Raw genomic sequence first — 27,253 nt, forward strand, 5'->3', positions numbered from 1 at the left:
ACACAGCAGTTAATGTTTAAATCCACACAGTTCAGAGTACACGGAGCTGTGATTCTTGTTCCCACCGTTTGATGATGCTCTCTGCCGTTCTTCTGGCCTTCTTCGCTGCTCTCGGCCCGGTGACCGGACACACGGCGGTCGCCCTGAACCCGTCCATGTAAGTCGCACAAACCTGTAAGGAGGATGGTGAAGGTGACAGGACCCAAACTCTAAATTACAGTAAAATATTATTTAAAAAGTTGACCTGTGTGGCACTCGATATTCCACATTATCGACATATTATATCAAAATAAGAATCAAATACAGTTTGTTTTTTTTACCTTGTAGTCATGTGACGGGGCGAAGCCCTGCGCCCCAGTTACTCTGACAGCTCCCCCCTCATCACCTGAAAACACAAACAAAAACAACTTCACAACATCAAAATGTCATGTGTTAATAAAACAATGTAATGTAATTACTTTAATGGTATTGGAATGGTTGATTGGAAAATTGGAAAAATTGAAGAATTATTTAATTTTTACATTTCTAAGAAAAACATACATTTACAAACATTTCTTAATTAAAAATTCTTTTTGTTTTGTTTTGTTTCTTGCTTTTATCATTTTAATTTATTGTATTTTTGTTTAAAATATTTATTGCATATTTTTTATTTTATTGCATTATATTTAAATTTTATCAATCTTTTAATTTCATGTCATTTAATTTTAGTTTGTTTAATTTTTATTTATTTTTTATTAATCTCATTTAAAAATCTATAATTGTTTATAAAAAACTTTGTAGATTATTAAATTAAACGTAGTTTAATTTTAAATTTGTACATTCTTTCTATTCTAGTTTCTTACTATTATTTCCCATATTTTTAAAAAACATTTTAGAATTTCTCTCAGCATAGTCTTAAGATCACGGAGGAGAATTCAGGAGAAAAGCATTTACTCTAGGAGAGCTGGAGAGTGCCATAGGAGGCCCTTAACCTTTCAGAGAACTGGTATCTGCTGCTTTCTGCTTTGAGGAACAGAGCAACAAAAGGACTTCCAGAAGGACACTGGTGTGAATGTCTCTGACCAAACAACCAGAAACAAACTTCATGAGTGTTGCCTGAGAACCTGACATCCTTTAGTTTGCCTGATACTCAGTGTCCAACAAGGTTGGCATTTGCCATAGAATACCAGAATTGTCAGGTCCATCAATGGCCTCCTGTGCTTTCCACAGAGAGCAGGTTCACCCTGAGCACATGTGACAGAAGAGAGAGGCTCTGGAGAAATCATGGAGGCCGCTATGCTGCCTGTAACATCATTCAGGATGACAGGTTTGGTGGTGGGTCATTGATGGCCTGCATGGAGACACACAGACACCTACAGGCTAGGCAACGGCACCCTGAGTGCCATTAGCTATCAGGCTTAAATCCCCGGACCCACTGTCAGACCCTACACTGGCACACTGGTGCACTGAGCCTTGGGTTCCTCCAGGTGCATGACAATGCCCAGTCTCATGTGGTGAGGGTGTGCAGGCAGTTCCTGAAGGACGAAGGAACTGCCTGCACAGGGGGGCCATCAAACTACTGAATACCATTTTGAGTTGTTGCAATGAAAAACAACTCTGGCAAAATGGGCTAAGCTGCCACATTATCTTACTTTGATTTCCAAGGTGCCCTTAAATTCAGCCCCCTGTAGTTTGATCATTTTCATCAAATTGTTGATGTGGCATCTCTTCTTTCCTGACACATTTCCCAGTATAGATGTTGTATAGACTCTCGGTGAGAGTTGATGTGTTTTCAAGGGTTTCCTTTAATGTTTTCCAGTTACTTCGTAGTTTTTTCATGCTTGACCTTTAAGCTGCTTTGTGTTTTAATAAATAGTTCATTGACCTCGCTGAACTTAAATATACAGACAGGAGGGAGACGCTTCTGCCTCTCATCCCCCATCTTTCAACGCCATCTTTCACCTCCTCATATCTCCCTCTGTACACTGAAAACATCACGCAGCACTTTGTTCACCCCTGTTTGAACCGGACTGCAGACTTACCACCGGTCCACTCTCCTGACTCCTTCATGTTAGAAAATAAACAGCCGATGAGGGCAGCGGGTCTTCGAGTGGTCAAACGGCTCTCGGGAGTTCAGCCGGAGCTCAATTAGACTGAAATATTTACATTTTTAGCAACAGTGAGAGCCAAAAGTTCATTTCCCCCTCTGAAGTGGGACACTGTACAGGAGCCGATCCACTTACTGCTACCACACATCTGAACCAAGTATGCATTACAGCAGACTTTTCTCTCAGTTCAGGAATCCCATTCATTGGATTTTACAGACATATATAGAATAATTACAGGGAAAAAGAAAGCAGTTTGATAAAATTGGAAACTATAAATTTGATTTCCAATAAATGAAGAAAAAAATATTGAATGAGCTCATATTTATAGATTTTAGTGCTCCCTTTACCATTTATTTGTTCCAGCGACTGTAAATAAAGTTTCCATGATGCAAATAGTAAGCACAACATTGCATCCACCTAGTTAACCTTACTGACTTCATCTGACACTTGGCATGTCACCACTTCCTCCAAGTGATAAAACAGAAAAAAAAAAAAAAAAAAAATAGACAACAACAGGTTTTCTGTACTTAAACTTTACTTTTAGCGAAATGTGCATTGACACGGAAAACTACAACCAGAGTAACCAGATGGAGTACTCACAACCTCAGCTCAAGCTCTCCTTGTTAATTCGTTTAAAAGCAAAAAGAGTTTCTTAATTAAGTTTCTTAATCATGGTCAAAATGTTATACACCTCTCATTAACTATGGTCTCCAGCTTGGCTGTGAGCACCTACATTTTTCTAGTCATTTTAAAGCGTCAGATATTGAAGAAATGGGGAAACAAGCAGTTTGTTGGCGATAGGTCAATATTTTTTCAAATAACATCCCTCACTTTTTGTATTTTGCTAGGGAAATGGGAAAAAGATGCAGCAATTTATCACGACGTGCAAATACACCTGGAATATGTGCACAATTATAACAAACTTGAAAGTCAATATTTAGAATGACTTGATTCGTCAGCACAACCTGAAATGTCTTAGACAAGCTTTCTTGTAAATTCCTTAATTATAAGATTGGAATAGTCTCCAGGCTTGTTGAAGACCATTCAGAGCTCTTTTTCTGTTGGCTGCCTTTTCTTCAGTTCTCTGTCAAGATGATCCCACACCACTTTAATAATGGTGATGTCCGGGCTCTCTGGAGGCCAACCTATGACTGATAGTGCCCTAATACGGGAAACTTAAGATACTAAAGGGCCAGACCCATCTCTCAGGCCTGTCTTTTTTTAAACTCATTATTTTTAGATACAGTTTATCTGTTTTGTCTTCCACTTCTCCAGCTTCCTCAGTGTTTAAGGACAAAATACACACCAAGCTGAGATGTGCCAAGATTAGACTAGGTAAAAAAAATAAAAAAGATTGAAAAATCATTTTTTCTTTTTCTTTATATAACCACATCTATAAGGACCAGGTTCAGTCTCAGCAAGTTGGATGGAGAACTACTGCTCACAAACACTGACGTAAAAGCATACAAGGAAAGAAAACTCTCACTGACTTGCTTTAATACTGAAGAAGATGTAAAAACATGGAAATTTCCAGGCAAATTCTGAACTGTATTTTTTTCCCCCTTAATCTCAGTTGGATTTATGGATGTTTATCTGTGCTGGTATCCACAGAATGTGTCTATGAGATCAGTTATGACTAGGAGAAAAAAGTAGTATGTCAAACAGTCCATGTTTTGGGTGTTTTTATGCATAAAAACAATAAAAATATAAGTTATTTGTTCACACCTAAACTTTCCCTGTCTCCTACATCCCAAAACTGAGTTATGTTGAGTTATGTTTTTGAAATATTCAAGATTTTCTTCAAACGTATACAGTGTACATGATTCTAGTTAGTTTTTCAAGCAGAGGAGTAGGAGTGTAAAAGAAATCCCCCAAATTTGGGCACATCAGTGTTTTCTCTCAAATAAAATCAAAATGGAAAAAATTTAATTACTCAAATCGGGCAAAGCGGAGGTTTTTATCAGAGAAGCAGAGTTCAGTGGGAGTTCAGGCAATGGTTCTGGAGTTCACCCGAAGGTTAGACACTGTAGCACAGCTCGAGATGGGTTCACTCTGGGTTGATTGATATTAAGGAGAATAATTTGCTAATGATGAGCTGACGAACAGTTTATTGGAGGTTCAGCGGAGGGTGTTGGGTTCAATCAAGGGTCGAGTCAAAGCTCCAGATGGGTTTGTTTGAGGAGTTCTTGAGGGTTATGAAAACAGTCAAAAGTTCAGCTGCCGGTCATGTCCTCAACAGTATGTGTGAGGTTGTGTTTGTGTGCAGTACCTGGTACCTCCTGGATCACCACCTGGCTGAAGTCGCAGATGACGTCTGGCAGCAGGTATCGCCGTGGGTCTCCGATCTCGTATACCAGTTGCTCGGCGACAGTGCCAAAGGAAACGAGGCCGCCGGTTTTGGGCGGTTTGGAGAGAACGAAGGAGCCGTCGCTGGAACATTCGACCACCGGGAAACCCATGTTGTCCCTGAGACCCAAATCAAAGGCCAGGCTTTGACTTTCTACTGAAATTGTTTCCGTTTTTAGATTTTCACTTTGTTGTTGCTCTGAATGACAACAGTATGGAAGGTCTTCAGTGTAGAAAAGACATTTTAGGAACTCCTTAAGGTTTCACGCCTCGTCTTGATGTGAAGGTTTTTAAGCATTTATAGTCCATAAGCCTGGAAGAACTTTAAAGACAACACATTTGTTTAATACTATAAAGCAACTGGTTTTTTTTTAAAGTTTAGATTCTTTACAGTTTCTAAACAACAATAACTTAAATTCCTAAGGCAAAGGTTGAAAGAAGGTTTGGCAACCTGCTTTAGTACTTACTAACAGCCTCTTTGGCAGACATCACGGCCTTAATGTTGTTGAATTTTCATGTGTTATTCATCCAGTATGTTCCTACCTCCTTGAGATTTTTGGGGTCTATCTCACTGTGCTTATTTGAGAGATCTGATTTCCGTGTCCTTGAACATTAGCAACCATGGAAATAAACCATGGAAAAACCTCCTGAGGTAGTCCGCTGTGGATTTGGAGGGTTTTCCAGCTTCTGATTTATGACACACTGATGTCTGCTTCAAGGATCTGCTGACCTTTAATTCAATGCATTCTTGCCTCTGATGGTGAAATATTTCTTTTGCCGCTGGCTGCGACACAAGCCCAAAGCATGATGGGTTTAAACGGTTGAAGAGGATTTTCTCTTCATGAAACTATGTGCACATCACTGCTAATTGTGGCTTAAAAGTTCTGTTTTACCTTCAATCAGTTTAATTCTATTTATATAGAATAACAGTTCCCACAGGAGCTTTATATGTTAGGGTAAAGACCCCACAATAATGCAGAGAAAAACCCAACAATCCAATGACCCCCTACGAGCAAACACTTGGAGACAGCAGGAAGAAAAAACTCCCTTCCATAATGAGGATAATTTGACTTTAATGATTTATACAGACAGAACAGTTAAGAGTCATTTTACCCTTAAGCTCTTCCACTGACATTGCACAAATTTAGTCTGTGATCAATGTTGGAGTCTAAAAGGAGCTCAAGGCTACTAACTGTTAAGATTAACAACCTGCAGCCCTGACAAGCTAATAAAAAAATAAGCTGCTTTTTTTTAACTGTAAGCTGAAAACAACAAACTAAACTTAATTTAAATGTCAGAAAAATATTTGATCTTTAACTTCATAGCTTTTGAATATCTACCCATTTCCAATTGTTCACATTAAGTGAGAGAGTGGACCAGTGACCAGTGAATAAGGTTCATTACAAACTGAGAAGCAGAAAGGCCTAACTCAGGGGTGTCAAACATAGGGCCCCGGGACCAGAATCGGCCCCGCAAAGACTCAGATCTGGTCCACCACACGACTATAAAATATATGAAGGAGGGCATACTTTTTGGGGGTTTTAACTGTATTTTTAACCCTGGCTTTTTTTGTTGCAAATTTGCATTATAATATTTCTTTTTGTTTTTTCTGCATTATATAAAATTGGTGAATCTCAAAAATAAAACTATAAAGACACTCAAAATAAAATTTCTGTTGTTGGAAACTTTTTTGTGCAACTTTTTTGTATTTACACTTTTGAGGGATAAGCCTCTTAAATTTCTCTAACTAGCAATATATGTAAAAAAAAAACAAAAACAATTTTCAACTTTATTGTGGTTTATTGCACTTTTTTGCAATTTATGTAGTTATTATGGACTTAATGCAGACATATTATTAAAATTTGGGCTATAATGGTTGTATTGATGTATAGCAACTTGAAATGCTGCCAAAAATGTCACTACAGCATGTAAAAATATGAAGATAAGCTCTGGCAGACTTGGTTCTATGGTAGGTCTTAAAGGGTTAAAGGTTTCACAGGGTATTCTGCTGATCATACTACATCAGTGCAGTGGATAAACAAAAGAAATATTCCTGCTTTTCACTGTCTAAAATAGAAGCCCATGAATCAACAAAACCTTTATTTTTTATAACTGCAGACCATGTGAGCAGTGAGCTACCAGAATTTTTGTTGGTGTAATTTTACACCAAAATGGTAATTGGTGTAATTTGGTGTAATTTATAATGTAGAAAAACTGCTGAAATTCATATTAACATATGAAATGTGTAGTTAAATGTCTCTGACAGAGTTTCACACGACCTAAGATCACTTAAGATCAAAGTGGGCTGTATATGTATATGTGTATCTCTACTTCCAAGCTGTTTAGGTAATATCATGCTGAAAGTTATCAAAGAGTTGTCAAAGTCAAGCCACCAAAAAACTTTGTTGGAGTCTACGACTGAAACTGGATCTATTCTGAAACTGTTCTCAAAACTTTCATTCACAGTTTGTACTCAGTCTGAAAAGTAAAAACTTACCGTTTACTCATTTAAACCTTTTAAAGTGAAGAAAATAATTCAAACATTGACTCTCTGACCCCGTGAGCTGTATTCACAGATCTGGTTTGAGAAGTGTGTTGAAAACCATAAAATTCTTACCAATCGGGAACTTTATGCCAGTCTGTGAAGATGCCTCCTGTGCTCTGAGCGCCGCACTCGATCAGGTGACCCGCGAGACTGGAACACAGAAAACAACGACTATATACCAAAATGATCTGAAGTTCAGAGACGGTTTAAACAGTATTTTCATCGCAAGCAAATATCATAAAAAACTATTTCAAGAATAATTTCTTTATCTTCGAACGTTTGTTCAGAATAGAAACTTTAATCACCAAATTTAAATTTTATTCAATTAAATTGTGATTGTTTTTGTTGTCAACCTTATTTAGCTTTGTTCTAATTTGTGTTGTGTTTGTAACCTATATTATTAAATATTCAAATATTTCAGAGTTATTTTTGTTTTAATGCATTAAATTGTTGTGGGGATAGGTTAATTGGATAATCCAAATTGTCACTAGGTGTGAATGAATGTGAGCGCGAATGGTTGTCTGTCCCTGTGTGTTGGCCCTGCGACAGACTGGCGACCTGTCCAGGGTGTACCCCGCCTCTCGCCCTATGACAGCTGGGATAGGCTCCAGCACCCCCCGCGACCCTGAAAAGGATAAGCGGAAGCGAATGGATGGATGGATGCATTAAGTTGTAATTGAATTTATTTATAGGTTTTTGAAACATTATTTTACATTTTTGTAGTTTTTTCAGTATTTTTTGGAACAAGTGTAACTTTCTTCTTGCTTTTAAATATTTAAATTTAAATATTTTACGGCCTTTTAAAACATCATTTATCTTTCTCACTTTTTAAAAAATTATTTGATTTTCATTTTTTAAAAATACAGTTTGGACTTCCTCAAATGTTATTGTTATATTTTATATTAATTAATAATAATAAAATATAATTGTATTAACTGCATTATAAAAAAATTATAACATTATTTAAATTGTATTTATTTGCAAAAGCTTAATTGTAATTTATTCAGCTTCACTGTTTGTGGCTTTTAACAGTTTGGAGTCTTAATTTAAATTTTTGTTTTATTGCAACTTTTTGGTATTTTATTTGTTAACTTTAATCTTAATTCAAGGTTTTAACTACAGTTTTTGACCCACACCTAACATAGTGTCACAAATACCGCTGTCTGTGCGTGTGTGTCCATGCATGTCTGTGTGTGTGCGCGTGTGTGTGCGTGCGTGTACCTTCCGGCTGCCAGCAGGTCGTAGTCGTTTCTCTCCCATCCAAACTGCAGCAGATAAGAAACACACACAGACATCACGTCTCTGGCGGCGACTCAAGCAAACACACGAACAGATTGTTGGTAGAAGGTAAATAAATAAGTGTGTTTGAATCAAGTCTGCCACATATAATGTAATTGCGAGGAGGTATTTCTGTAGTCTATTGATACTAGATAGTGGAAAAGGGGTGGGATTAAATAAGCTTATGCTTCTTCCTGCTCCTTTTTGAACATGGACGTTATTTGGAGTTGTGGTTGCTCGTTTTCCTTTTGTTTGCTTTGTTCATTTGTCTCTTTTAATTCTATTTTTTTTTTATACTTTTTCAACATGTTCAAAATAAAGATTCAATCAATCAATCAATCAAGTGGCCACTAACGGAACTGCAGCTGTTTGCACGCCTGCTCGTTCCTGACCCTCGCTGTGGCTCTCATGATGTCCAAAAGGGAAACAAAAAACAAAAATGTGCAGCAGGATGACAAAGTGTGATCCCTTCTTGGAGAAATGCTGAATGAATTCCAATAAATGTTAGAAATGAAAAACCTACAGCGTGCATGAGCGGCCCCAGGGCCACGGCGCTGTCCACACAGCGTCCCGTCACCACGATGTCCGCTCCGAGGTCAAGGCAGCGGCGGATAGGGACGGCCCTGGAAATGGAGACATGGCAGAGGTTTTCAGCAGCTGTTTGGGCTCCAGCTGAAATCTGTAACACGAAGCAGGGCGTCCGTACCCGAGGTAGGCATTCATGCTGTGCAGGGTTTTAGGCAGCTGCTGTCTGCCACTGCCGTCCGGCATCTTTACGTCAGACAGGCTGCTCCTCTGAGAGAAGAGAAGAAGGAGAGGAGAGGATTAAACGTCTAATCAATCACACTAAATAGGGAGTGATGATGTCAGAGGCGCATTACATGAGGCATGAGGTCATCACCGGTCACCACGGCAACCTTGAGTTCAAGGCCGGCCTTCTTGGTTACTTCCTGTATGGCTTCAGCGCAGGCCAGAGGGTTCACGCCACCCGCATTACTGACCACGCGGATACCTGATGAGAGAGGAGGTTGTCGTTCATCACGAGATCACCTGTTGCTATGGAAACACACTTCCCGCTGTGCTGTTTACTCACCTTTCCTGTGGATGTCATTGATGAAGGGAGCCAGAGCAACCTGGACAAAGTCTGGAGCGTAACCGAGGTTCTGCAGGAGCAAGAGTCAGATGTTAATGCAGAGGTGGGGAGAGAAGTGAAGCAGCGCTGCTCCCTGCAGGTACGGAGCTGCAACAGCAGGCAGAAAACCCTCCTACAAACCCCATTTCTCCTCTTAGAGCTGGGGGTGTGCGACTCCAGGCTTCGAGGGCCGGTGTCCTGCAGGTTTTAGATATCACCCTGGGTCAACACACCTGAATCAATTGACTGGTTCATTACCAGGCCTCTGGAGACTGCTTGATGGATTACGGCTACTGTAGTCAGAAGCCTTGCAGAATAAACTCTGCTTCACATCCCAAAGTCAAACAAACACTGTTTGACTTTTTAACTGAGAGTTAAAAACTGTCTAAATTCTTTCATCTTTAATAAAATGATCAGTGTTGCTGCTCTACCAGGTGTAACTATCAAGTTTAACATCCAGGCATCAATAAAAACGGAATGTATTAAACTTAAGGGAGTTAGAAGTTAGCAGGAAGTTAGCTCGCTAGTTTCCACCTAAGCATGATATATCATGTTCTGACCTAGAGATTTCTGAAAAACTTACAGCTCTGCTATCACTTCCAACTAGAGATGGACCGATCCGATATTACGTATCGGTATCGGTCCGATACTGACCTAAATTACTGGATCGGATATCGGAGAAAAATAAAAAATGTAATCCGATCCATTAAATATCACGAAAGCACCTCACAAAACTTGCAACACGCCGTAACTCACCTCAGAACGTTAGCATGTCGGAGCAGTATACATCACGTGATAGAGCGGCTGTGGCATGCGGGACCTGTGGTCTGGATAGCATTTGGAGCTTCGCTAGCAACCTGGCATTTCATCTCCGACAAAGTTATCCCGAGAGAAGTAAAGAAAGTGTGTAAGTCCATCTCTGAATGTTTGTAAAGCATTCCTGCGTTAAGCTTAACGAGCGACTGCCTCTCGCTCTCCGGCTGCTACTTCAATCGTGAAACTGCTTAAATGATCAGCTGATCGGCTTTTCTGTCGCGAGTCCGTCTTTGTTTTTGGCCCACTTTGCACCAGAAAGAGGAAACCAGCGGCTGAACAACAGCAGCACGTTTAAGCTTGATAAGCTGTTGTTAGAATTTATTTAATATTACTTTCTACACCAGGATCTTTTTCTACGTAGCTGACGCTGGTAACTGTGCAGGGGCGGATCTAGCAAAGTTTAGCCAGGGGGGCCGATAGGGCATTAACTGGGAAAAGGGGGCACAAAGACATACTTTTCTTTCTTATTCTCATTTAAAATGTCTAGCTTTTAATAAATAATTATCTGACACCCAAAGTTTTAATTTGATGTAAAATGAATAGAAGTCCATTACTGTATATAGTGACTATTAAGTCTAATATATATACCCTAGTAAGCTATAGTACTTTTTCCTTTGGGAAGGTACCATCTGTGCAGTCTGCAATTTTGTTGAAGAAAGATGTTGAATCTATTTAATATTTCTTGAAAAATAATTGATTTCTGTGCATTTTTTTTCCACACTGCATCAAATTAAGGTTGATTACGTCGATTAAGCATCATGAGGTGGCGCGTGAGGGGTGGTTCCCTATTTTTTATTTATTTATTTTTGTTGGGAGTTGGAACCCTATTAGTTAGGTTGCTTAATATTTACGCTAAGTACTCTTTAAAATACCAGAATAGGGAGGATGGTGTAGGTCTAAGTTTATTAGATTGATCAGTATTGCTGAACTATGAAATATTTTTTTTGTATACAGGTATAACAGAATAGCTTTAGTGTAGTTGTTGTTTTAAACTTGAGTATGAACTTGCAGACTTGCAAAATGCAGCAAGATATTTTAAAAAACAGTTTTGTTGATTAAAAAAACACTATATCGGATTCATATCGGTATCGGCAGATATCCAAATTTATGATATCGGTATCGGTATCGGACATAAAAAAGTGGTATCGTGCCATCTCTACTTCCAACATTAAATGAAGACAGAAAACTAAACAGCAGTGACGTTTGTAGGGTTACTGAAGTTAGACTGGCTGGTAAATAATGATGTCCTACGTGATTGCTAGCGACACAGCTATGTTAGCATAATATAAACAGTGAGGCTGGAGGATGAATGCCAACTTTTTTCCACTCAATAAAAGCCAACGTGAGGGTTCCCGATGGTTAGTGGGAAATGCAATCGCATGGCAGGATGCTGTAAACGGACCAAACTTTAGTCCAGAGAACAACTGAGAAAATCCATCCACAATACAGCAGTATCTTTATTTAGATACACAGAAAATGAGGGAAAGTCATTAATATACTGCAACAACATGAGAATAAAGCAGCTGCCAGAGAATTCAACATTAATGAATCAATGGTACAGAAGTGGAGGAAGCAAGAAGAATGAGTTGAGTAAAGTTTGACTTTTCTGACTGTTTTGTTTCCCTTAATGTGCCTTGTGTATGAAAACAGACCCGCTCATCGACAGTGCATCTTATAATCCAGTGCGCCTTATGGTCCGAAAAATACGGTAAGTTGATCATTTTACAATAAATCTATAAAATCACACACGTTTTGTTTGGACTCCATAGATAACTTTCCGATTGTGCGTCAGTGGCTATTTTCAATGTGAACTTTTACAAAAATTAAATGTAGAATTTTTAAGCTACAAAAAACTAAATATAAAATCTTCCCTGAAGTTTTTAACACAAGCAGCTGCATGAATATTTTGATATATTTTAGCACTGTGTGTATATGATTGATTGATTGATTGATTGGTAATTTATTTCAACATGTGAACAATATACAAGTACATTTAGAAAAGAAATGAGAGAAAAAAAATATACTATACAAATTACATACAAAAAAACATTCTGATTAATTTACATGTTGAAAGGGAGTGGGAAGAAGTATACACTTATTTAATCCCACCCCTGTCCCATAAATTATCAGTGAATATTTAGTCAGCTTCCTTACTGATATAATTTGTAATAAAAATAGTGAACAGATTTCTGATATACTATATACTATAATATCACATCATGAATTTTTTGTTTGTTTGTTTTTAAATAGAGACATTCACTTAATTTAAATATTTTCCTTTTCTTTATAGATCGAGAAGATCATATTTTTATAACTCTTTTTGAACAGTTTTATGTTTGGACATTGCTTTAATTCCATATTCAGTTTGTTCCATAGTTTCACTCCATGAACAGAAACACAAAAGCCTTTTCTTGTAGTACGTACCTTCATTGTTTTGAAGTTACAAAAACCCCTTAAATTATAACTTCCTTCTTTCAAAAAAAACATACTCAGAATATTACCTGGCAGTTCTTTATTTTTTGCTTTGAATAGAATTTGTGCTGTTTGGAATTTCACTATATCGTCAATTTTCAATATTTCAGACTGCAAAAATAGTGAGTTTGTATGTTCCCTATAACCTGCATTGTGGATGATTCGAATTGCTTTCTTTTGAAGAGTAAAAAGTGAATGTAATGTGGTTTTATAGTTATTGCCCCAGACCTCTGCACAATAGCTTAAGTATGGTGAAACCAGTGAACAGTAGAGAATATGAAGTGATGTTCTGTCGAATACCTGTTTTGCCTTGTTTAGTACTGCAATGCTTCGTGATACTTTGGAATGAATATATCTTACGTGAGCTCTCCAGTTAAGTTTTTCATCTATTATTACCCCCAGAAATTTATTTTCACTGACTCTTTCAATATCAACACCATTTATTTGAATCTTTGCATTTGTATTTAAACTACTATTTCCAAATAACATAAGTTTAGATTTATTCAAATTTAATGATAATTTGTTTTTATCAAGCCAGAACTTCACTTTACTTATTTCATTAGTCATATCCTCCAATAAATTCTGCAGATCATCACCAGAGCAAAAAATGTTTGTATCGTCAGCAAAGAGAACCATTTTTAATACTTTGGACACTTTACAGATGTCGTTAATGTACAAGTTGAAGAATTTTGGACCCAAAACTGACCCTTGGGGTACACCACAAGCAATGTCCATACATAAGGAGCAACCACCATTTATTTTCACAAACTGCTTTCTGTCACTTAAATAACTCCGGACCCAATCTAAAACTACCCCTCTGACACCATAACGTTCCAGTTTTCTTATTAATATATCATGATCTATAGTGTCAAATGCCTTTGTCAAGTCTATGAATAACCCAGCCACATATTGCTTTTTGTCTATGGAATTTGTGATGTATTCTATTGAATCTAATAGTGCCGATGATGTTGATCTGCTTGATCTGAATCCGTACTGACTCTCAGTGAGTAGTTTATGTTTATCTATAAATTTTTCCAGTCTGTTTTTAAACAGTTTTTCAAGAACTTTTGAGAATTGAGGTAGTAAAGAGACAGGCCTGTAGTTTGTGAAATGGTGTTTGTTTCCAGATTTGTATAGAGGTATAACTTTTGCTATTTTCATTCTGTCTGGAAATCGACCAGTTTGAAATGATAAATTACAGATGTATGTAAATGGTTTTATAATAGCCTCAATGACTCTTTTAACCACTATCATATCAATATCATTACAATCCAAAGATTTGTGATTTTTACATTTTTTGACAATTTCAAGAACTTCATTTTCATCAACGGCTGTGAGAAACATAGAATATATGTTTGTAAAGATGTTCATTTAAATTCTTCTGTTATTTGTTTTTATATTTCTGCATCTCTGCAGGTGGTAAAAACAGTCTTGGTTATGGAAATGCAGGAACTCACTGGCATTTTGGTTTTGGCAGCGGTGAGCAGAGACATGGTGATCTCACTGAGGTAGTCAAACACCAGAAAGTCCAGCTTCCCGCTGTGGATCAGCTGAGGCACTGAAAGCACAGGAGAAGCGGCTCAGCAGCAAAGCACGAATACTTCGATGACAGAATGACTGAAACAGCTCACTCTGAGGCTCCTCTTAAACCCTCCGAAACCAGCTGACGTTTCTGTTTTTTAATACAAACGTCACAGATTCAATTTCCTGCAGTGGTGATTTTTTTTTAATACACAGCAGTTTAAGATAGGAATGTCTTTATTTAGGTAAAAGAAACCCCCCAAATCATCTCCCTGCCCCTTAATATGCACCTGTGCTGCTCCTACGTCAAGTAACGATTTAAAACAGCACTGGGAAGGATGCCAACAATACCCCATGAGCCTTTTACGACTGAGGGGTAATAAAAAGTATAAAGGTTTAGTATAAAGTATAGTATAAACGTGCATACTCTGTGCAGCAATTTGGTGAGGGAAAATGTTAAATGTGCTTAATTATTACATTTTACTTACTTACTTGACAACAAACGAAAGCCAAATAAAGGCATCCATCACCATCTACGTAAAACCAAAAACTGCAACAATAATAACAATAAAAACAATAACGTTTTACCCTTTTTTAGCTACATTTACACGGCGTTATCGTGATGGATGGTGACGTGATGGCCTACCTGAGGTGGCCGTGTCCCCCCAGAACCCGGAGGCACAGCCGATCCGGACCGGCTCCCTGCGGCTGTAGCTCGCGTAGCCCCGGGTTCTGGGTCTGTTTCGGTGCCTCGGGCTGGATGACAGCGCAGCTGAGGAGCGCAGGCGCAAAAAGTTTCCGCTAACACTGAAACCGAGGCTCCCTTTTGCGCCTCTGCCACAAGAGAGCCGCCTGAAGGGCGCAGGCGCAGCTCGGAGTAACTGCAGAAAGTTGGACATCATGAAAAAAATTATTTATGGAGCTAAAGTGCGAGAAAACTGAGAAATCCACTCAGACAAGTTCAAGGTGCACCGGTACAACTATGAAAACAGTCCGACGGGAAACGCGTCACAGTTTTTCCGCTCATTCCGGATGATTTCCTGTTTATTTTGGATGCAAGAAAAGAAACAGCTTTACTGTGGTTCGGAAAGGAAAACACAACTCTTTTTAATTTGTAATTTTTATTATATTTAATTAATTAAACAAATGTAACAAGTAAGTAAATAAAAGAAAACTTAAATTCACAATAGTACACAATAACGAACCTCTGTGAAAGAGACTATAATACACACACACACACACACACACACACACACACACACACACACACACACACACACATATATCTACAGCAGTATTTTTATTTAGATACACAGAAAATGACGAAAAATATTCAAACTTTGAAACTGTGTCAATATAAAATAATATTTTGAATCTATTACAAAATGTCCAATATTTCAATTAATATCACGTGATACGTGCAAGTGTCATTAATGAAACATTCTATGACACACAATCTTTTTATTATTATTTATTACATTTGGGTAGTGTATGTTTATGCCAAGTAAATCCAACTCAAGTTTTAAAAAAAAGTTATTTAGCAATGCTTGATGCAATTTGAGTACATTTCACTCAAATAAGAAATGAAAGTTTTATTTAGGTTTCTATAGCAGCATCTGCCCTTCTGTTAATATTCCTTAGGGTGATGTGACTTTGACACCCGATGCACCCTAATTTACGAATAAATTCTTTACAAATCCTACCATGTGGATTCATGGATTTTTTTTTTTTTTCACATTCTGTCTCTCACAGTTGAAATGTACCTCTGGTGCAAATTACTGACCTCTGTCATCATTTTAAGTGGGGGAACTTGCACAATTGGTGGCTGACTAAATACTTTTTTGCCCCACTGTATATGAACTTCAAACACATCATAATGAACCAATATTGTGTGTTTCATTTATGGCACAGCTTTATTCTGTTGGACCTAGTTTACAAAAATGTTACACTAAACGTGCTGGCAATAAAAGAAATAAGAAAAATAAGTGAGGTGTACTAAATCAATTATGTGGAACATATTGACAAAGGAGAACTTTGTAAAACTAATTAGTTAAACATAAGTTTGGTGAAAATGCAATGTTTTAATTAATCAAACTTAATTTTAACATTTGACTACTACAACTAAGAAATGTGTTCAAAAAAACCCAATGATTAGAAATGTAACCTGTAAATATAGTTCATATAACATAAATAATTTAAGTAGACTAGAGTATCTCTTGTTGATCATCAGTATTTTTTTTACTGGCTCAGTTCACCATAATTTTGTTATTGTAATGCAATTTCATTGATTTTGATTACCTTTAAATCTTCACTTTTATCTCGTATAATACAATTTTGTGGAACCTGTTGACAAAAAAAAAATTTAAATTCAATGTTTCAGTGTAAGGTATCCCCTTACTTAACACATTACTGAGTCCTATCAGTACAGATATCCAGCTTGTCCCCCCCCAATTGGGTCTTCATGTGTTTTCACAGTATTCTATTAATTTGTTCAACTTCTAAAGCGATGTCATGACACAGCAGCGTAGGGGTGTGGACAGAACAAGAAAAGCAAGCAACAGCAAAGTTAAGGAGAGGTCCCGTCTCTCTATACATTTCAATGAAAGCATTTTTGTAAATAAAGAATATGATGCTATAGTGTCTTATAATTCTCTGCCATGTTTTGACTCTGAATGAAAAGTGTTTAGACTTGATTAATCGCAAACCTGCCGTTTGCCTTTCCTGTGAGTGTCTCCTGTTCACAGAAGCTGGTGTTTGTCAAATGGAATGAATGGTATAGATCTGAATTTCACAAAACTGCAAAATAAAGCACATAAAAATAATTTTTAACTTTACATCCACAAATGAAGAAAATAGTATTTTCATTGAACTTCCATGCTGGATTGAGCAAATATGTCAAGTTGTATCACAAAAACAAATCAGAAGATTGTCTCATCCAAGTAGAACAAAATACTAGATTTTCCACATGGTACTCTAATTAAAACTCAGAAAATAATTTTGTTAAATATGTGCATATTTTGCATTTACAAAATCTTCTCAACCTATCTATCTTTTTTAGAGTTTTACTTGCAGCATTTATTACGACAGTCAGCATAGTTATTGCCTGATCCCTGCCTTGTTTCCTGCATTTGATGCATTAAGTAATTATTTGATGGGTTAGGGGTTTAGAGTAAGCATATTGTGTCAGGCTTCCAATTGTGCCATGTGTACACAGCAGCTTGGACAGCAAGACTAGTCACATGAAATGATCCCTTCTTCTTTACTCTTTTACTGTATTCATTTTTATGCATGCAATTGGTACATTGGTACTTTTTTAATGCCTCTTAGTACACTTGAAAGTAGACAAATTCAACATGACTGGTTTGTAGGTGGGTCATGATGGTCTAGGATAACCATGGTGGGATGCACAAACCTCTACAGGCTAGGAAACAGTACTCAGACTACCATTAGGTATCAGGATGATGTCCTTAATCTAAATTACCAGACTCTTCCAATGTAGTTCTTGAAACAGTAAATAGAGGTCTGCAAAGTGAAAAAAATTGCACATATTTAACAAAATATTTCTTCAGTTATTATTGTCAAAGGAGCTTGCAAAGAAGCTCTGAGAACCTTCACAGACATACTTCAGTTATTATGAAAGTGCAATTTGGAAATTTCAGATTTTTGTTCTATTCTGATAAGAAAATCTACTGATATTTTTGTTTTTGTGGTACAACTTGTTTTATTTGCATAATACAGCATGAAAGTGGAATTTAAAAAAGGCTTCTTTCACAGTTTTGTGACAAAGGATTTTATGTTAGGAACCTTTCTACATGTTTGACTTTTCTTTACTTTTGGATATCATTCAGAAATTGTCAGTAGCTGCCTTTTTGGACTGTGAAGCTTTTATCAGTATTTGTGCACAAATATGGGACTTTACAAGACAGCTTGTATGTATCACTCAAGGTTTTTTCATTATAGATCCTGATTCATTTACATGGTAAGAAAGGTCAGGAAATATTTCAGACTTTTATCTTTAATGTGTTTTGAGTCAGTGTTCAAACTCTGGCTGCACTGATTTCGCTGTGCAACGATGAATAAAAGATCTGTAAAGTGAGTAGACCAACCATTCATCCAAAAAATATATCTTGAAAAGTTTTATTTATCAGGCTAAAATTTCACATATTTGTCCAAAGTTTGAACCATTAAATGTGTATGCCAATCGGAGACGGTCGTCTTGTGTTGATGATTCAATTAAAAAAATCTTACTTACCTTTCAAAAAATCCTACATAAACACTTGAGAATTTACAAAGTATCTACAATTTGTTCAACAGAGAAAACACATTAATAAGTAACAGCAAATCTTTAAATACCTCAACACAGTGTTCCTGATTGTTCTTCTCTAGCGTCTCCGAAACGTCTGACATCTTAACTTTAGAGTCCGTATGTTGCTTAAGATGCTTGAGTATAAAGGACAGGTACGAACTGACTTTTTTTTTTTTTGCAAATTTCAAATTATTCTGTCACACATAGATCTGGTTGCAGGGTGAGTAGCATGATTATTTGAATAAAAGAATAAACTCCGCTGTTGAGAGTTTACAAGGAAAAACAAACACAAAGTTTTTTCTCTTCATTAAAAGAGGATTACAATAATCTTATTTTACTGGATTACAGTATAGTGTCAGATAATATATATTGTCACAAATACATTAATTAGTACACACATCGTAAAATAATTAAATACATTGAATTTTTACTGACTGAATAAATCATTAAGTCGTAACCAGTGCAACGATATGGCTCATTTATTCAATCATTACTCAAACATTCATATGACCAGTAGGTAGAGAGCTGAGTATTCAAATTCAATCCTGCATTTATCACAGCATACAGAGTTGTCAAAACTGGCCAAAGGTCATGTTTAACTACTGTTTAATACACACACACACACACACACACACACACACACACACACACACACACACACACACACACACACACACACACACACACACACACACGATGCAACATCATATCATTACAATACTGATTGATTTATTGAAGTGCTACTGGGTTGCAGATTTGTTATTTTTATGTACAGCAAGTTGGCAGTGTAATTCCAGTACACATAGTGCACATAGTTAGTTTTCCTGGAATGTGTGTATTTAAATTCAGCATGCACACAAACACACAACACCCATTAAAGTTCAGAGCAGAATTTTATAGTTTCCTTTAACATCCCTGAAGTATTAGGATCAGAATCAGTGTTTTACTCCTCTGAAGTCTCTTATGGAAAGTTGGCAGGTATTCCCCCATATTGTATGTTTTCGGTGTATTTATTGGCTCTGTGTAGATTACACATGGTGCTAATTATCAGCAACTAAAGCTAATTACCCAGTCCATGTAGAGACCTTGGTGCTGTAGTGATATGTAGTGATGTGCGGATCAATCCTGAAATTTCGATTCCTCCGATACCAGTCATTTATGTTCTAGAATTGATTCTCACATTAAAATATCGATATTTTAGTAATTTAGGGTAAATTTGTAGTTTATCATTAACAGGAACACAGTGGAAAGAAACTGTAACATTCGGATTGTCTACATTCAAAGGAATGACTTCCTCTTCCGCCTTTCATAGTCATGTGCGAAATACGGCTGTCTGTCTCGCAGCCCCTTGGCATGCGCACTCACAACAATGGCTGAGCGTAATTGGAGTCATGTGTCAATTTTGTTGTCCGGCTGGAAAATCGGGAGAAATTCAGGAGAATGGTGGCTCCGGGAGATTTTCGGGAGGGGCACTGAAATTCGGGATTCTCCTGAAAAATCGGGAGGGTTGGCATGTATGGTTGTGGCAACATCACTAACCTTGTCAAACACCTCAGAGTAAATCATATCACAGAATATGACGAGCGTATGTTGAGCTGAACTGAAGAGGAGGACAGGGACAGATGCTGCTAGGGCGAGACAGACGTTTCTCACAGTCCTTTAGTGCTGCAGGCAGGCAAGGTGTTCAAATAGCACAACCTCAGTTTTTTTTATTTCTATATTATGAACCCTGCATTATTAAGTGATAGGAACAAGTAATCTGATGTCCTGTAATCATTATGATGCTATAATTTGAGATACAATAAATAAAATAAGTTTTTGTACAAAGTATCGGTATCGGATCAGTATCGTCGATGCCACCCTGAATATTACTTGGTATCGGATTGGAAAGGAAATCAGTGGTATCGCACATCACTAGTTTGTAGCTCCTCTTTATCTCAGCCAGGATGTTGTGTTGCATGCCAGTGTTGTGCCAAAAACTGATTTCCAATGTTTCCGTGTATTTTTTATGTGTAATATCTTTACGTATGTTGGTAAATAGACTTTGGTGGACAGGGTTTACAAAGGGGTTATAAAAAATTATCTGTTTTTTCAAGTATCTTTACAACTCTGTCTTATTGTACTTACATTATAACCAATCCGGTCCTTTATCCCCACTTAACATATTTTTACAGAATTATTGTAATATTTGCTGCCATTTCTGCTGTCCTCCTTGCCAACTTACTCTTACAAAAGACATTTTTAATGTTAATGAGATTTTTTAACGGCATAAATAAAGGTTATATAAAAGTCGCTGCAAAAAACTGATTGCGCCTTCTACCTTGTTACACGAATGTTGTTTGTGGCTCAAGATGACTTTATGTCATCCATGAGGGATGCATTTGACATATGTTTCACATATTATAGCCCAACAACTTACTTATAGCAGTTTAAATACGAGCAATCACTTTTTGGCAAATACCGGAAATCAGTTTTTGGCAGACAATCGCTTTTTGGCACAACACCGGTCTGCGCCTTTGTTCTTAGTGCCAGCAGCTCCGCTCTCGAATAGATGAAGGAGCTGGTTCCAGAAGTTTTAAAAAGTGCATTATCCATCTCGTATCGCTATATCTAAGAGGTAGAAGTAGAGTAACTAGTGGAAGGTGAAATAAAGTTTGAAAGCCTAGTCTAAAAAAAAGTTAAAAGTTAAGAAAAGGGGCGGTGTTGCAGAGCTACTTGGAAAGGCTGCCGTCACTCCAGCTCCACCTTACATCACAGATATTAAATAAACAGTCTTATTGATTAAAAAACACATTATCGGATTCATATCAGTATCGGCAGATATCCAAATTTTTGATATCGGTATCGGACATAAAAAAGTGGTATCGTGCCATCATCAGTATGTAGCAGGCTTAAGAGTCTGATACTGAATACGGACTGTCTCTGTCCTCAACAGCTGGTGATTCTGGTCCAGATGTGGGTGGTTCCTCTTTACTTCACCATCAAACTGTACTGGTGGAGTTTTCTGTCCATTCGGGGGATGTTCTCCGTCATCACTAGCTACGTCATCTTCACAGCCACCCGCAAGCCGCCGTCCTGCAGGACGCCGAGGTAAGGGGAACGATCCTGCTGGCTCTTAAAACCACTGTGTTGATGGAGATGAAGGCAAACTAAAGACTGACTTTCTTTTACTGAAATAAAAAGACTGAAGATTTCAGAATAGATTATCTGAGTTATGGCATCACATACATACAATTACACCCTGTTTTATCCTTTTGATAGTCATTATACAGTTTGCAAAGAGCGACCCATCACAGTTGTTGACATCTGTGTCATTATGCTTTATTGATCGGGCATAACAATAGTATAATCAAGCTTTAGGATTAAGGATTTTCTGTATGTTTGTATACTTGTGAGCCTTTTTTGGCCTTCCTAAAGTTTATATAATGGGATGAAAGTGATAAAACCAACAAAACTACAAAAAAGAAAAAGCAAAACCAAATCCCACAAAATACTTTTAAATCAATTTTTTAAGATATTCAATGATTTGTGCACGAGATACAATTTATTTCTGAACTTTAGCTCCTAATTTCAAAACCCTTTCATTCAAAGCAGATGTGTCCAGTGACATTGTATCATGTTGAGTGATAACTGACAGGACTAATATGGGAGGTTTTCCTAACACCAAGATGAGCAAGACATGCAAATGCTTTGATGCTGTACACTCAAGATAAGTACACCCACAGTCAGTTATTCAGCTAATGGAGACAACCAATCCAATCTAATGGAAATAAATATCCCAATAAAATAGTGATAACAAGCAAACTGGTAATTAAATGAGTACATGAGTGAAGGGAAAAATGAATACTTTAACTAAATAATTAATAAATGAGCCTTTAAATAAGGAAGCAAATAAAGCAGTACTAGTAAGTGTGTATGTAAGTATAGTGCTTAAATATGTAATTAAATAGGTATGTAAAAAAAGTGAGGAAAAAGCAGGTAAGTGAATAAATAAGTGCTTAAACAACTTCCCAAACAGTTGAACATTGATAAACATACAGGGCCTTAAATAAGTATGTCAATATTTATTAATTTAAATGAGCCCATTAATAAATAAAGAAGCTCTTAAAATTAGGTAAAAAAATTATGTGTGAAGTCAACAAAAAGTACTTAAATAAGTGTGTAATTACCTGAATAATTTTTCATTATACATGTATTTAACTAAACTGATAAATGTGTACAAAGTAAGGAAAGAAGATCATTTACAGCTAATCGCAATGTATGAAAAGTTGGAGGCAGTTTCAAAATGTAAGTAGGAGCAAAGTGATCGATGTAAAGCTTATAAAGTAATTAATAATTAACAAAATCTGATTGCGTTTATATTCAGCAGGACTCCAGGGCAGGGATGGGAGTGATGTGGTCTTTGTCTCTTTGAATTTCCAGGATGGTCTACAAGTGGTTTCTGCTCATCTACAAGCTGAGTTATGCAGTCGGGGTTCTGGGCTACATGGCCATCATGTTCACCATGTTCGGCTTCAACGTCTTCTTCAGGTGAGTCAGTGCTGACAGCTCAGCTCTTAATGAGCTTGTTTAATCACACAGAGTTCATTCAAAGCTAATTTGGGCTGTTCCCTTATTCACAAGCAGTTACCACAGTAAGTCGATCTGCATATTTCTATTGGCAGATTTTTTTCACCAGATACAGAGGGAGTTTTTCCTTCCGACTGTCGCCAACGCTTGCTAATAGGGGGTCATATAATTGCAGGGCTTTTTTCCCGGTTTTTGTATTCTTGTAGGATCTTTACTATATTAAGTGCCTTGAGGCAACTGTTGTGTGTAATTTGGGGCTATATAAATAAAATTGAATTGAGAGCCTTTCCTGACAAAACCATGTTACACAATGGAGCCACTGTTCATACAATAGTGGCTGTTAAACACTGAAAGTATTCAAACGAAAAGAAACCTAAGTTATTGGAGTTGTGTACTTTGTAATGAAATTTTATTTTTGAGCTTTCTGTTTCCCACTGAGTTTCACTTCATTAAGTTTCACTTCAGTAAGTTTCATTTCCAGAACGGACTAAACATGTAGAAAGTTACCAGTGCCACTCAACTGTAGCAGTGAACTGTAGAGGGTGCTAAAGCGCTGACTTCTGGTTGAGTTTCCCTGAGTTCTGTTTTATTTGAGATTTCAACTGCCTGGAAGAGTTTAACCCTCTGGGCCCTATTTCAGGAAGCCGGTTTAGAAAACTCAGAGTGAAAAACGATACTCAGGGTTGAGTAACCCCAAACTGTCCAACTCGGAATATTCGGTTTCAGAAAGGCTGATAACAATTAGTTCAGTCAACGCGGAGTTGCTTTAACCCCAAGTTAAGCGCGCGCACGAGGATACATAAAGCCCTGATTAGTGGAGCACAGATTAAGCGAGTCACCATGGAGACGGAGGGAAAGAAGGCGCGGTCAATGTATTTTACAGCGCTTGAGGCCGAAATTCTGATGGCAGCATATGCCGATAACATGCAAATTCCGTGGAAAAAAAGTAACACAGCCTCAGCTGCAAAAGAAAGGGAGCATGCATGGCAAAACATAGCCGACAGAGTCAATGCGTGAGTGTTAATTTAAACATTGATCTAGGGATTTCCACCCATTTAACACGTTATTTAATTATATTTTATTTTTTATTTTATACATTTTATTTTGTGACGTGATGTGAGCGCAGGTGCAACCCAACAGGCCCCAAACGTTCCTGGCAGCAAGTAAAAATGAAATATAAAAATATAGTCCAAACAGGTAAGGTGTAATTGTATTATGAGCCATAGTGCTTGGTCTGTTTGTCCCATGTAAATCGATTGCAGTTAGAGGCTACATTAATTTCCTTTCTGTAAGCACTTATTGAAATTATCTGAGCACATTACAAGTACATATTTGCTTACTCTGTATGCTCAAATGTGACCCGTTATAGCCAACAGAAAAAAAGCGGAGGCCCGAAAAACAGGTGGGGGTCCTCCACCACCACCACTCACAGAGGCTGAGCAGTTGGCTTCCACATTTGTGATAATGTTGGCAGCATCACATATGATCTTCACAGTGCAGAGAACACAAATTAGCATCCATTACTATAATGAAATAATTTGTTAGTTTGAAATGCTACAGGGAACTATGTACCTGTACATTAATGCTGTGGAAAGACTTCCTGTTCACATAGTCTCCTTCATTTACTGAAGGAGCAATGATTGGAATGTGAGTGCCATCTATACAGCCAATCACGCCTGGGAACCGTGAGAATAAATGTAAAATATAAGTAGTAGTCCAAGTATCACCACACCATAAATTAAGTTTTGTTCATCCTGTTACCTGCAATTTTGTGGCATCCCTCTTTGATAAATCTTGTGGGTCTATGACCGGGGAACACCACAAACGAGTACAGGAGACGTTTCAGTGCAACTGTAACATTCCTGACTGCCCGACAGACGGTAGCTGTTAGGTATTTTAGTACCATGGGAGCATTTACTGGATATTGTTTTATAGTGACATTATGCAGGAAAACTCTGTCATTCAATAAGGCCCCTTTGTTTTAGTTATTTTTCTCTTTGACCCAAGAATTGATGTGTGAGAATCACAGGCTGGTACAAGGTTGAAATACCACAGAGATCACTCCCTCAGCTACATTAGTTTCTAAATCTCTTAGGAGACACCTGTTGAAGGCCAGATGGTTTGTTTCAGAATTCACTAATGAAAGAACTCTTTATTTGGTGCCTTGAAAATATGTCGCTGAGATAATCATAATTGTAGCTGAACTGATACACTATACAAAGGATGCTTCTTCACCCAAGGGCAGGAAGACGCTCCCTTATCTTGGTCTGTACTGGTTTAAACTGAGAATCTGCTGACTCATGAATTTCTCCCTCTATATAAACTGTTGTACTTGAGAATAAAGTTGAGTCGATTTGGGAAGACAACCTGAAGCAGTCTCTGTTTTCTTGTTCTCCCAAGCTGCTCCCGAGCTCGTACTAACACGCTGAATGGCATGCTTGAATGTTACTTGAGAATATATTTGACTGTGTTACAGATTAAGGGACAATCTCTGCTGATAGGTGAAGGTACAATCTCTGCTGATAGACGCCCACGCCTCGGAGGAAGCCGATCCACGGATTAGGCCCTGGAAGCCGTTTCCTTCAGTAGCCTTGGAAACGTGCTCAGCGTCACCAATATTATACAGAAAGCTCCCGTTTGCAAAAAACCGAAGTGCAATACAAATAATATGTACAGAACTGAGAGAATGTCCGCGATGTGTCACATGAGCAATATTAGGCCTGAGGATGTTATTCAAATAAACTATAGATTGTGCTGAAAAACGGTAACGTTCACACAGAAAATCATCAGGAAATGATAAAATGTCCGAACGCGCTCTAATCACTCTCTCCCGGCGGAGAGCTCTGCGGAGAATTTGGGCTTCAACATCTACTGGCTCTTCAAGGAAGGGGCACGCCATGTCTGACACTTCCTACAGTCAGGTTTCTGACAAAGAGGCGGAGAAAGTCAGGGTTAGTTGAAGTAAACCTGCTAGGGGGCAGGCTAGCTTCACGGAGTGTGTCGTCATAGTAACTCACTCAGAATTAATCTAAACTCGCTTTGTGAAACCGAAAACCCAGAGTTTTCGTTAACTCAGGGTATACTTACTCAGAGTTTGCACTAAACCGGCTTCCTGAAATAGGGCCCTGCTGGGGTCCAGGGTATATTTGGCCGTTTTTGACTACTTTTGATTTTACTTCTATATTTCACCTTTAAAAACTGTTAATCTGGCCTTGTTTGGTATCATTATTTTCAGCACAACCTCAAATATCTGAAATTTGAATAATTTTTTCATTTTGACATACTATATTAGCACAATTGATCTAAATTCAGACAAAAAATTCAAAATCCGAGTAGAAAAAAGTTCTATTTTTTTCTGTAAAACCCACAAACATCATTTTAATAACTTGAAATGCAAAAAGAAATTGTACATTTCTAAAAATTATGCACAAGTTTTGCAAACAACAAAGTTATCAGGTACTATTTACCTAAAAATGCAGCCAAGGCCTCAGGCGTTTTTTATATAACCATTTAAATCTATTTACAGAACAATCAGGTGTGCTGCATCAAATAAGAAGGCACACAAATTATTTGTGCCAGTCCAAAAAAATAGTTTGTGTTCAGTATAAGACAGAAGAGAACAGCACAGGTCTAAACCCTGCAGGTCTGAAAGCAGGAGGTGCATCAGTCCAGTTTTTCCATGTGGAGACAGCGTTTACACTGGAATCTGCCTTTGACAGCTTTTTTGGAGCAACTGTGACATTCAGCAGTGATTTCTAAGTCATCTCCAAATAACTGAAAAAGCATAAAGTATTAATATTGTCCTTGTAACATTCAACATAATGTGCTTTTACTTATTTGATTTCACTGTTCTTTATCAGTACAGCGCACCCCTGAAATTTGTCTAGAAAACATGATTTTTGTCCTTAATTCCTCAATTTCCAGCTGGGAGAAGACGCATGTCCTTTACCGGCAGCTTCTCGACTGGCTCAGATACTTGGTTGCTTGGCAACCCATCATCATTGGTATCGTTCATGGCATTAATTTCTCCCTGGGCCTCGAGTAAAGCCCAGAGGAACACCACCGTAAGTACGACTGGAGTCAAGTTACACTCAGGACACGTGTGATAGCAAACTGTCACAGTAGGCGCTACAAGGAACCGATTGCAGCTGCTTTCAAAGTTTTTTGCTTCGTGTTCTCGG

General features: G+C 37.6%; 2 protein-coding genes across 2 annotated transcripts in view; one reads left to right on the top strand and one right to left on the bottom strand.

The window, feature by feature from the left end:
* LOC308407269 (uncharacterized protein) overlaps window positions 1-15,443 on the bottom strand; it is a 38,152-nt gene extending 22,709 nt beyond the window's left edge. The window contains exons 1-11 of the mRNA XM_080898829.1: window positions 14,844-15,443; window positions 14,134-14,234; window positions 9,350-9,419; window positions 9,138-9,268; window positions 8,963-9,051; window positions 8,780-8,879; window positions 8,200-8,243; window positions 7,051-7,128; window positions 4,357-4,553; window positions 321-385; window positions 66-172 (exon numbers count right to left, since the gene is read on the bottom strand). Of these exons, the coding sequence (XP_080754955.1) occupies window positions 66-172; window positions 321-385; window positions 4,357-4,553; window positions 7,051-7,128; window positions 8,200-8,243; window positions 8,780-8,879; window positions 8,963-9,051; window positions 9,138-9,268; window positions 9,350-9,419; window positions 14,134-14,234; window positions 14,844-15,099 (1,238 nt within the window). The 5' untranslated portion in view covers window positions 15,100-15,443. The remainder of the gene's footprint in view (window positions 1-65; window positions 173-320; window positions 386-4,356; window positions 4,554-7,050; window positions 7,129-8,199; window positions 8,244-8,779; window positions 8,880-8,962; window positions 9,052-9,137; window positions 9,269-9,349; window positions 9,420-14,133; window positions 14,235-14,843) is intronic.
* On the top strand, window positions 11,893-27,117 carry rnf175 (ring finger protein 175; the record flags this gene model as incomplete). Its single annotated transcript, XM_080887912.1, has 4 exons — window positions 11,893-11,912; window positions 21,439-21,593; window positions 22,926-23,033; window positions 26,997-27,117. The coding sequence occupies exons 2-4, from the start codon at window positions 21,457-21,459 to the stop codon at window positions 27,115-27,117; spliced, it is 366 nt and encodes a 121-aa protein (XP_080744038.1). The 5' UTR covers window positions 11,893-11,912; window positions 21,439-21,456.
* Between the last annotated feature and the right edge of the window lie 136 nt (window positions 27,118-27,253).

This window comes from Rhamphochromis sp. 'chilingali', assembly GCF_963969265.1.
Source record: "Rhamphochromis sp. 'chilingali' genome assembly, chromosome: 1".
In the NCBI taxonomy this organism is placed as follows: Eukaryota; Metazoa; Chordata; class Actinopteri; order Cichliformes; family Cichlidae; genus Rhamphochromis; species Rhamphochromis sp. 'chilingali'.